A 12,531-nucleotide genomic window follows, 5' to 3' on the forward strand; every position below is an offset into this window, starting at 1 on the left:
GGGGAGAACAGATGCCCTCAAGCGACCTACACGCAGAGGCAGGGCCAAATCGAAAGCTGAACCCCAGGAGCTGTGCGAACAAAGAAGAGAACGGGAAGTCTCTCCCAACAGCCTCAGGAGCAGTGGATTAAATCTCCACAATCACCTTGATGTACCCTGCATCTGTGGAATACCTGAATAGACAACGAATCATCCCAAAATTGAGGCAGTGGACTTTGGGACCAACTGTAGACTTGGGGATTGCTTTCTGCATCTAACTTGTTTCTGGTTTTATGTTTATTTTAATTTAGTATTTAGAGCTTATTATCATTGGTAGATTTGTTTATTGATTTGGCTGCTCTCTTCCTTTTTTTTTTAAATATATATATTTTTTCCTTCTTCCCTTTTTGTGAATGTGTATGTGTATGCTTCTTTGTGTGACTCTGTCTGTATAGCTTTGCTTGTACTATTTGTCCTAGGGTTCTGTCTGTCCTTTTTTTTTTTTATTGTATAGTTTTTAGTGCTTGTTATCATTGGTGGATTTGTTTTTTGGTTTGGTTGTTCTCTTATTTCTTTCTTTTTTAAATTACTTTCTAATTTTTTATTTTTAATAATTTTTTTAATTTTTATTTTAATAACTTTATTTTATTTTATTTTTCTTTCTTTCTTTCTTTCTTTTTCTCCCTTTTCTTCTGAGTTGAGCAGCTGACAGGGTCTTGAAGCTCTTGCCGGGTGTCAGGCCTGAGCCTCTGAGGTGGGAGAGCCGAGTTCAGGACATTGGTCCACCAGAGACCGCCCAGCCTCACGTAACATCAAACGGCAAAGGCTCTCACAGAGATTTCCATCTCAATGCTAAGACCCAGCTCCACTCAACAACCAGCAAGCTACAGTGCTGGACACCATATGGCAAAGAACTAGCAAGACAGGAACACAACCTCACCCATTAGCAGAGAGGCTGCCTAAAATCATAAGTTCACAGGCAGCCCAAAACACACCACCGGACGCGGTCCTGTCCACCAGAAAGACAAGATCCAGTCTCATCCACCAGAACACAGGCACCAGTCCCCTCCACCAGGAAGCCTACACAACCCACTGAACAAACCTTACCCACTGGGAGCAGACACCAAAAACAACGGGAACTACAAACCTGCAGCCTGCGAAAAGGAGATCCCAAACACAGTAAGTTAAGCAAAATGAGAAGACAGAGAAATACACAGCAGATGAAGGAGCAAGGTAAAAACCCACCAAACCAAACAAATGAAGAGGAAATAGGCAGCATACCTGAAAAACAATTCAGAGTAATGATAGTAAAGATGATCCAAAATCTTGGAAATAGAATGGAGAAAACACAAGAAACGTTTAACAAGGACCTAGAAGAACTAAAGACCAAACAAACAATGATGAACAACACAATAAATGAAATTAAAAATTCCCTATAAGGAATCAATAGCAGAATAACTGAGGAAGAAAACGGATAAGTGACCTGGAAGATAAAATAATGGAAATCATTATCGCAGAGCAGAATAAAGAAAAAAGAATGAAAAGAATTGAGGCCAGTTTCAGAGACCTCTGGGACAACATTAAACACACCAACATTTGAATTATAGGGGTCCCAGAAGAAGAAGAGAAAAAAAAAGGGACTGAAAAAATATTTGAAGAGATTATAGTTGAAAACTTCCCTAATATGGGAAAGGAAATAGTCAATCAAGTCCAGGAAGCACAGAGAGTCCCATACAGGATAAAGCCAAGGTGAAATATGCCAAGACACATCTTAATCAAACTATCAAAAATTAAATACAAAGGAAAAATATTAAAAGCTGTAAGGGAAAAGCACCAAATAATATACAAGGGAATCCCTATAAGGTTAACATCTGATATTTCAGCAGAAACTCTGAAAGCCAGAAGGGAGTGGCAGGACATATTTAAAGTGATGAAAGGGGAAAAGCTACAATCAAAATTACTCTACCCACCAAGGATATCATTCAGATTTGATGGAGAAATTAAAACCTTTATAGACAGGCAAAAGCTAAGAGAATTCAGCACCACCAAAACAGCTTTACAACAAATGCTAAAGGAACTTCTCTAGGCAGGAAACACAAGAGAAGGAAAAGACCTACAATAACAAACCCAAGACAATTAAGAAAATGGTAATAGGAACATACATATCGACAACTACCTTAAATGTAAATGGATTAAAATGCTCCAACCAAAAGACATAGACTGGCTGAATGGATACAAAAACAAGACCCATATATATGCTGTCTACAATAGAACCACTTCAGATCTAGGGACACATACAGACGGAAAGTGAGGAGATGGAAAAAGATATTCCATGCAAATGGAAATCAAAAGAAAGCGGGTGCAGCAATTCTCGTATCAGGCAAAAAAGACTTTAAAATAAAGACTATTACAAGAGACAAAGAAGGACACTACATAATGATCAAGGGATCAATGCTAGAAGAAGATATAACAATTGTAAATATTTATGCACCCAACATAGGCGCACCTCAATACATAGGGCAAATGCTAACAACCATAAAAGGGGAAATTGAGAGTAACACAATCATAGTAGGGGACTTTGACACCTCAATTTTACCAATGGACAGATCATCCAAAATGAAAATAAATAAGGAAACACAAGCTTTAAATGATACATTAAACAAGATGGACTTAATTGATATTTATAGGACATTCCATCCAAAAACAACAGAATACACTTCTTCTCAAGTGCTCATGGAACATTCTCCAGGATAGAGCATTTCTTGGATCACAAATCAAGCCTTGGTAAATTTAAGAAAATTGAAATTGTATCAAGTATCTTTTCCAACCACAACGCTATGAGACTAGATATCAATTACAGGAAAAAAATCTGTAAAAAATACAAACACATGGAGGCTAAACAATACACTACTAAATAACCAAGAGATCACTGAGGAAATCAAAGAGGAAATCAAAAAATACCTAGAAACAAATGACAATGAAAACATGATGACCCAAAACCTATGGGATGCAGCAAAAGCAGTTCTAAGAGGGAAGTTTATAGCAATACAACCTATTTCAAGAAACAAGAAACATCTCAAAAAAACAACCTAGCCTTACACCTAAAGCAATTAGAGAAAGAAGAACAAAAAAACCCCAAAGTTAGCAGAAGGAAAGGAATCATAAAGATCAGATCAGAAATAAATGAAAAAGAAATGAAGGAAACAATAGCAAAGATCAATAAAACTAAAAGCTGGTCTTAGAGAAGATAAAATTGATAAACCATTAGCCAGACTCATCAAGAATAAAAGGGAGAAGACGCAAATCAATAGAATTAGAATTGAAAAAGGAGAAGTAACAACTGACACTGCAGAAATACAAAGGATCATGAGACATTACTACAAGCAACTATATGCCAATAAAATGGACAACCTGGAAGAAATGGACAAATTCTTAGAAAAGCACAACCTCCCAAGACTGAACCGGGAAGAAATAGAAAATATAAACAGACCAATCACAAGCACTGAAATTGAAACTGTAATTAAAAATCTTCCAACAAACAAAAGTCCAGGACCAGATGGCTTCACAGGCGAATTCTATCAAACATTTAAAGAAGAGCTAACACCTATCCTTCTAAAACTCTTACAAAATATAGCAGAGGGAGGAACACTCCCAAACTCATTCTACAACGCCACCATCACCCTGATACCAACACCAGACAAAGATGTCACAAAGAAAGAAAACTACAGGCCAATATCACTGATGAACATAGATGCAAAAATCCTCAACAAAATACTAGCAAACAGAATCCAACAGCACATGAAAAGGGTCATACACCATGATCAAGTGGGGTTTATCCCAGGAATGCAAGGATTCTTCAATATACCCAAATCAATCAATGTGATAAACCATATTAACAAACTGAAGGAGAAAAACCACATGATCATCTCAATAGATGAAGAATAAGCTTTTGACAAAATTCAACACCCATTTATGATAAAAACCCTCCAGAAAGTAGCCACAGAGGGAACTTACCTCAACATAATAAAGGCCATATATGACAAAACCACACCCAACATCGTTCTCAATGGTGAAAAACTGAAACCATTTCCTCTAAGATCAGGAACAAGACAAAGTTGTCCACCCTCACCACTATTATTCAACAGTTTTGGAAGTTTTAGCCACAGCAATCAGAGAAGAAAAAGAAATAAAAGGAATCCAAATTGGAAAAGAAGCAGTAAAGTTGTCACTGTTTGCAGATGACATGATACTATACAGAAAATCCTAAAGATGTTACCAGAAAACTACTAGAGCTAATCAATGAATTTGGTAAAGTAGCAGTATACAAAATTAATGCACAGAAATCTCTTGCATTCCTATACACTAATGATGAAAAATCTGAAAGACACTGATGAAAGAAATTAAAGGTGATACAAACAGATGGAGAGATATAACATGTTCTTGGATTGGAAAAATCAACATTGTGAAAATAACTGTACTACTCAAAGCAATCTATAGGTTCAATGCAATCCCTATCAAACTACCAAGGGCATTTTTCAAAGAACTCGAACAAGAAATTCTATGACATAAATCACAGCAAGATCCTTTTTGACCCACCTCCTAGAGAAATGGAAATATAAACAAAAATAAGCAAATGGGGCCTAATGAAAGTTAAAAGTTTTCGCATAGCAAAGGAAACTATAAACAAGATGAAAATACAACCCTCAGAATGGGAGAAAATATTTTCAAACGAAGCAACTGACAAAGGATTAATCTCCAAAATATATGAGCAGCTCATGCAGCTCAATATCAAAAAAACAAATAACACAATCCAAAAATAGGCAGAAGACCTAAATAGACATTTCTCTAAAGAAGATATACAGATTGCCAACAAACACATGAAAGGATGCTCAACATCACTAATCATTAGAGAAATGCAAATCAAAACTACAATGAACTATCAACACAGACCAGTCAGAATGGCCATCATCAAAAAATCTACAAACGGGCTTCCTTGGTGGCACAGTGGTTAAGAATCCACCTGCCAATGCAGGGGACACGGGTTCGAGCCCTGGTCTGGGAAGACCCCACATGCCGCAGAGCAACTGAGCCCGTGTGCCACAACTACTGAGCCTGCACTCTAGAGCCTGCGAGCCACAACTACTGAGCCCACGTGCCACAACTACTGAAGCCCATGCGCCTAGAGCCCGTGCTCCACAACAAGAGTAGCCACCGCAATGAGAAGCCCGCGCACCGCAATGGAGAGTAGCCCCCACTCGCCGCAACTAGAGAACGCCCACGTGCAACAACAAAGACACAACACAGCCAAAAATAAATAAATAAATAAATAAAATTTAAAAAAAAATCTACAAACAATAAATGCTGGAGAGGGTGTGGAGAAAAGGGAACCCTCTTGCACTGTTGGTGGGAATGTAGGTTGATACAGCCACTATGGGGAACAGTATGGAGGTTCCTTAAAAAACTAAACATAGAACTACCATATGACCCAGCAATCCCACTACTGAGCGTATACCCTGAGAAAACCATAATTCAAAAAGAGTCATGTACCACAATGTTCAATGCAGCACTATTTACAATAGCCAGGACATGGAAGCAACCTAAGTGTCCATTGACAGATGAATGGATAAAAAAGATGTGGCACATATATACAGTGGAATATTACTCAGCCATAAAAAGAAACAAAATTGAGTTACTTGTAGTGAGGTGGATGGACTTATACACTCTCATATAGAGTGAAGTAAGTCAGAAAGAAAAAAACAAATAACATATGCTAACACATATATATGGAATCTAAAAAAAAAAAAATGGGGCTTCCCTGGTGGCACAGTCATTGAGAATCTGCCTGCCAATGCAGGGGACACGGGTTTGAGCCCTGGTCTGGGAAGATCCCACATGCTGTGGAGCAACTAGGCCCGTGAGCCACAACTACTGAGCCTGCGTGTCTGGAGCCCATGCTCTGCAACAAGAGAGGCCACAATAGTGAGAGGCCCGCGCACCACGATGAAGAGTGGCCCCCGCTTGCCGCAACTAGAGAAAGCCCTCGAACAGAAACGAAGACCCAACACAGCCAAAATAAATAAATAAATAAATAAATAATAAAAAACAACAATTGGTTATGAAGAACCTAGGGGCAGGACAGGAATAAAGACACAGATGTAGAGAATGGACCTGAGGACATGGGGAGGGAGAAGGGTAAGCTGGGATGAAGTGAGAGAGTAGCATGGACATATATACACTACCAAATGTAAAATAAATAGCTAGTGGGAAGCAGCCGCATAGCACAGGGAGATCAGCTGGGTGATTTGTGTCCACCTAGAAGGGTGGGATAGGGAGGGTGGGAGGGAGGGAGACTCAAGAGGGAAGAGATATGGGGATATATGTATATGTATAAATGATTCACTTTGTTATAAAGCAGAAACTAACACACCATTGTAAAGCAATTATACTTCAATAAAGATGGTAAAAAAAAAACATATTGATGACCAGTAGGACAGGACATACTACACTTATTATTCTGGCTCAACTATATCTAGTTCTTCTCATTTTTACAAGACAGAATTTTCTAGCCCCCTTATATTTTCTTTCTTTTCTTTTTTTCTTTTTTTTTGACACACCGCATGGCATCTGGGATCTTAGTTCCCCGACCAGAGACCCGACCCATGCCCCCTTCTGTGGAAGCGAGGAGTCCTAACCATTGGACTGCCAGGGAATTTCCTAGCCCCTTTATGTTTCAGTGAGGCCATATGACTATTTCTGGCCAATGAGATGTGAGAGGAAATGGCACAGGTCACTTCTGGGTCACAGCATTTAATTGCTGGTACAAGACTCTCCAGATTTCACTTTTCCCCACCTGCATGATTCTGGAAGCATGTCTCAAGATGGGGTCTGAAGTGATAAAGACAGAGTCCCTTACCAACTTTTGTTGGACATTCAGCATGAGTGAGAATTAAACTTTTATTTACTAGGTCTCCAAGATTTGGGAGGTTGTGCTATCACAGCATAACCCAGTCTCTCCTGACTGATAAATCTACAAACAGCAAAAGGGACTTGTAATTCCACATTATCTGTCTTTCCTGACTTATATAATGACAAAGTCTTTTCACACATTAATAAGTGGAGATAGCTCATCCTGGACACATAGTTGAAGGCTTCCTACCATAACATGCAATACGTTAAATAGTCAATACAGTATCTTTTGGTATTTTTTTTTTTAATTTATTTTATTTATTTATTTTTGGCTGTGTTGGGTTTTCGTTGCTGCACGCAGGCTTTCTCTAGTTGCGGTGAGCAGGGGCTACTCTTCGTTGCAGTGCACGGGCTTCTCATTGCGGTGGTTTCTCTCGTTGCAGAGCACGGGCTCTAGGCACGTGGGCTTCAATAGTTGCGGCACGCGGGCTCAGTAGTTGTGGTTCACGGGCTCTAGAGCACAGGCTCAGCAGTTGTGGCGCACGGGCTCAGCTGCTCCACGACATGTGGGATCTTCCCGGACCAGGGATCGAACCCCTGTCCCCTGCATTGGCAGGCGGATTCCTAACAACTGCGCCACCAGGGAAGCCCTCTTTTGGTATATTTTAAAGAAAACTTTCCTCCTATAAAATCTGTAAAACTCTGGAAATAAGCAGGAGAGCCAGTGCTTGATTTCTGAGTTTTCGTCAGATCACACACAGGTGGAATGGTGAAAGGAACCCAAAGAAAAAGCATAATTTTCTAGGATAAGTAACATTTATCAAAACCATTGTGAAAATTTTAAATCAAATGAAATTATCTATTTTACTGCCTGAGGAAGGCCCCCAAAAGGAACAAAAGTGACTGCTTCCAACTTTGTCCTAAATATTAGGAAAAAATTATTTCTAATTGGCAGTCTGCCACAGACTAAATATAACACCCTCTGTGCTAGTGAGACTGTACCAATCGAAATTAAATGAGGTTCTTTAAATTTTTCTTCTTAATATATTTTTTAAATTAATTTATTATTTTTGGCTGCGTTGGGTCTTCGTTGCTGCATGCGGGCTTTCTCTAGTTGCAGCGAGCGGGAGCTACTCTTTGGTACAGTACACAGGCTTCTCATTGCGATGGCTTGTCTTTGTTGAGGAGCATAGGCTCTAGGCGTGCGGTGGGCTTCAGTAGATGTGGCTCACAGGCTGAAAGGCGCAGGCTCAGTACTTGTGGAGCACGGGCCCAGCTGCTCCACGGCATGTGGGATCCTCCCGGCCCAGGGCTCAAACCCATGTCCCCTGCACCGGCAGGCAGATTCCCAACCACTGCGCCACCAGGGAAGCCCCATAGGCAACATTTCTTATTCCAAAGAGAAATGTGAGAGTAATGAGTATTTCTGATGGTAGTATAACAACTTGAAAACCTAAAAATAAAATATCAGAAGCAAAACCAAGCCTTTTTTCTTTTTAGCTTTTCCCTTTATTTTAGATGGCAGGCAGCATTGGATAGGTCTAGGTTTAGAATCTTTTCTAAAAGCATTTCATTTCTGCCAGCATTTTAATATGAATTTAATTCTGCTGTTGGCTCAGACCGTGACAGAATGAGCTAACATGGCAGGCGGACAATTGGATCACTTATGGTTCATTTCAATGGACATGGCAACCAGCCACAAAATTTATGAACAAAACTGTTTTAATATAGTTATTGCATTTGTAAACATGCAGCACAGGTGGAAACAAAGAATTCAAAAACAGAAATATATTTTGTATCTAAGAATAAACAAACACTAAAGAATTAAATTTTTCATTTTTTTAAGGAAAAGGATATTCATTTTTGTCAAGCATTAACAGTGATTTGGGTTCAAAAGCTCTAATTTTCATATGATTCCATGAGTCTATTCTTCAAAGTATGCTATGTAAGGTTGCCCAAGGGAACACTTGACTACCTCGACTTCTCCACCTCCATTCTTCTCCCGTTGAAAGTGAATGTTAATAAAATCCTCTACAGTTTCTTCATCTATTATCTGAAGGTCTTCCAGTCCAGTCAGAAGCACTGTCTTCTTAGATACTCCTGAAAATACCTAAGAAGCAAAATAAAAAGATAAACAGAAAATTTTCCAAGCGCTTTGAATTACAAAACTTTACATTTATAAGCTCTGCTTAATATTTTGGATGTTATCTTGAGAGAGACAACGGGCCTCAGGAAGATTTTCAAGCAAGAGAATATCAGAGCCGGATCTGAGTTTCAGAAAGATAACTCTGGTGGCATTGTGACAAATAGAGGAAAGGAGGGCAACTCTACGGACAGAGAGACCAGTTAGAGAGGTAGTGAGAGGTGGAAGTGACAAGATCAAGTAACCAAATGAATGCTGGAGGGAAAGCGAAAGCAAGAGTTAGGCATGAGTTCTAGCTTTCAGGATGGTAGGCTAGGTTAATTAATAAGATTCAAACGGAAACAGAATCACAACTTTTTATTTTTTGTGGGGTGGGGCTGGGCAATAAGTTTCCAAAATGAAAGAAAAGAGAGGACTTTACCTGAAACTTTTTCAGGTATGTTTCTGTGTACGGAGAAACAGTAACTCTCTGGCAGTTTTGATTTATATAAAGAGGATAGTCTTTTGTTTTCAAAATCTTGTCAGCAACTAGAAGTAAATTTTTAAAAATTATTTTCTCCTTTATATCAAACATTTTTAACCAAAGTTAAAACCTCCTTCAAACAGAATGTCAGAGTAAACAGTGGCTTGAGCGATTAATTTTTAAGAAACTCTACAGTCCACTTTAAAGAATTCACAGTACATAATTTTGAAAAACATAAGACCAAATGATAATGAGGTTTAAACAGCTCCATCTGTCTTAAACTATCAGTCAATCAATGCACAGTGAGCTGCGATGTCCTCAGATAGACCTACCTTGAGCTACATAATATGTGATAACCATTTGCAAAAAGTAACCCAGCCATTCTAACAAAACCCAGTGTTTCCCAATCTCTCAAGAAGTACACATGCAAATTACGATTAGAATACTCTCTTTCTCTCTCTCTTTCTGTGCATATATATATATATATATATACACACATACATATATACAGCAAATTACTATATTATTATTATATATATAAAATTACTTAATTGTCCTGTAACTAATACATGACATTCAATAAACCTGTATAATGATGTTAATCAAAGGTGGAGGGGTGCTGAATGTTATCTAAAAAAAGTGAAGGCAAATAACAAAAATTCATCAATTTTCTCCAACACAAAAAATAACCAGATTTATTTTTAGCAGCTTTTTTCTCCTAGAGGGAAAAAAGGTAATGTGTCAAGATTGCATAGAGTTTAACAGAAACAGTTCTTCAGCGTATCCAATCACTTTTTTTCTCCTCTCACCAGTCCACCTTGAATTAGCAATATAGTACAGTGGTTAAGAGTGTAGATCCTTGCTGGCAAGGATGTGGAGAAACTGGAACCCTGGTACATTGCTGGTAGGAATGTAAAGGTGTAGCCACTGTGGAAAACAGTATGGCGGTTCCTCAAGCATTAAACATAGAATTACCATATTATCCAGCAATTCCAGAAGGATCTGGAAAGACATTCACCTAACCATAACTAGCTACATAGCAGGAGAAAGGGAAGTTTGGAAATTTAAGGAAATGTCTCAATTTTTATTAAATTAATGTTGTTCTCTATTATTTCAATTTTCTTTAAAAAGCATGTATTACTTTATTATGAAAAAACTTAAATCAGTCAATGGTTTTTAATTGTATATTTGGATTTCTATCATATGTGCAAACCCAGGAGAAGCCCTACGAACTAGATTAACTAGAGGAAGAGATTTTTACATTGAGAATCATTTGAACATATTAACAAAAGAACTTGGAGAATCTTCTATTTTTCATTATAAGAATATAAACCTCCCTAAGATGATTTGGTAAAAGTCTGTTCTCTCTATTACCCCCTTTTCTTCCTGGAATCGATTACCTCCACCTGAGATCCTTGTCAATCGTAATAAGTGAGATGAAGAGACAGTTTTATATATATATATTTTCAGAATGTTTCTCTGCCACACACCCACCGTGTGATCTTGGGTAAGCTGCTTACCTTGAGTACGCCTTAGTTTCCTCATCAATAAAATGAGTGTAACACCTACAACCAGAGCTGTGCTATGGATCTGAGCAGATATATGTATAAAACACCAAAGACTCCATGCCTGGCACGTGATAGGAATGCACTAAGATGTAGGTACTTGTTATCTGTAATCCTATCATTCTCAGTAGCACTCAGGGAAATCATTTTCAGGACTCTACCATTTCATAAGGTTAAAAAAAAAATCCCCTGTTATTATGCTGTCTAATAAATTCCAGATAAAAGCAGTAGAAAGGGATACTTTCAGACATGGCAGAACGTAATTTAAAGGCTAGAGCACTGTTTAGCTCTCAGTGCGGGAATACCTCCACTTTCCACAAACGTGACGACGGCGCTCCGGGACTGCTTGTCGTACGCCACGCAGTCCACTTCTCCGCCTCCGTTGCGGGACTTACAAAAACTCAGTTCTAGCTTGTCTCTCATCTGACTTTCAGGCAGTTCATCAGGAATGTCAGTAACGTGGATCTTCATTTTAGACACTTCTACGTGAACCTGGGAAATCGTTTCACGTTCAGAAATATGGATGAGAAAAGTGTCCGTGTTTAACGGAATTCTGAAACGCTTTAATCACCGTGTTACCTGGAATCTGACTCCTGAGTTTAATGGAACTGGGCTGGCCATCACCTTCACATTTACATCCTGTATCTGCACATGATGGTGCCCCATTCTGATCACATTTTGGGCAACTGCAAAATAATTTGGGAAGTATTAATTTCCAATATTTCAATACATTTTTACATGTTTGGTTTAACAACAAATAATCCTGAATATTTAAAATTTTCTTTAATTTTAAGGGATCTAATTTTTACATTTTTCTTAGGATTTCTAAGTGATGATGGTCTTGCCACCATAGTAGCATATATTAATGTCAAAATACATCAGCAAAAAATTACAATGTAGAAATTCTCATCAAGTTCTAGGTTCATCTCTTAAGAGATTGAGCCTGATGATCCTTCAGAAATTCATATATTACTTCAGAACAGCCACACACCCTTCCTTTCCACTGTTGACAGAATTATCAGAGAATTCCCTTAGTACATTAAAGCTCAGCCAGAAATTTCTTCCATGTTGAGTAAGCTGGGAAAACTTTTTAGGTCAGTGTCATTCTGACAATTAATCTTATTTATCATTTGTCACTCCTCCTTAATATGTTACAAGAAACAAAGAAATAAATATTTGTTCTTGTCTCTGTCTTTCCCCAGGATTACATATTAAAGACCACAGAGACTTGAATACCAAAGGGTGAGTCTTTTTTTTTTTTTTTTGGTCATATTTAATGAAGAATTCTACTTTCCTTAAAATGCTCTTGAGATCATTCATTAAAAAGTCGATAGTCTTGATATACTGATCACAAAACTATCTAGTCTAATTTAGCCATGAAAATGGGAAAGGCTTAGTAATATAATTATGCCAAAAATCATTAGCAATCCAATAGCAACTACATGACAGTTTAAAATGAATGTGCGGGGGATTCC

At 38.2% G+C, this 12,531-nt stretch overlaps 1 protein-coding gene across 1 annotated transcript in view; it reads right to left on the reverse strand.

The window, feature by feature from the left end:
• NMI (N-myc and STAT interactor) overlaps nucleotides 1–12,531 on the reverse strand; it is a 62,084-nt gene that overhangs the window by 26,048 nt on the left and 23,505 nt on the right. Inside the window, exons 7-10 of the mRNA XM_082465184.1 lie at nucleotides 11,636–11,742; nucleotides 11,362–11,548; nucleotides 9,450–9,556; nucleotides 6,104–8,995 (exon numbers count right to left, since the gene is read on the reverse strand). Coding sequence (XP_082321310.1) covers nucleotides 8,810–8,995; nucleotides 9,450–9,556; nucleotides 11,362–11,548; nucleotides 11,636–11,742 — 587 coding nt within the window. The 3' untranslated portion in view covers nucleotides 6,104–8,809. The remainder of the gene's footprint in view (nucleotides 1–6,103; nucleotides 8,996–9,449; nucleotides 9,557–11,361; nucleotides 11,549–11,635; nucleotides 11,743–12,531) is intronic.

Source organism: Balaenoptera physalus, assembly GCF_965194825.1.
Source record: "Balaenoptera physalus genome assembly, chromosome: 6".
Taxonomy (NCBI): domain Eukaryota; kingdom Metazoa; phylum Chordata; class Mammalia; order Artiodactyla; family Balaenopteridae; genus Balaenoptera; species Balaenoptera physalus.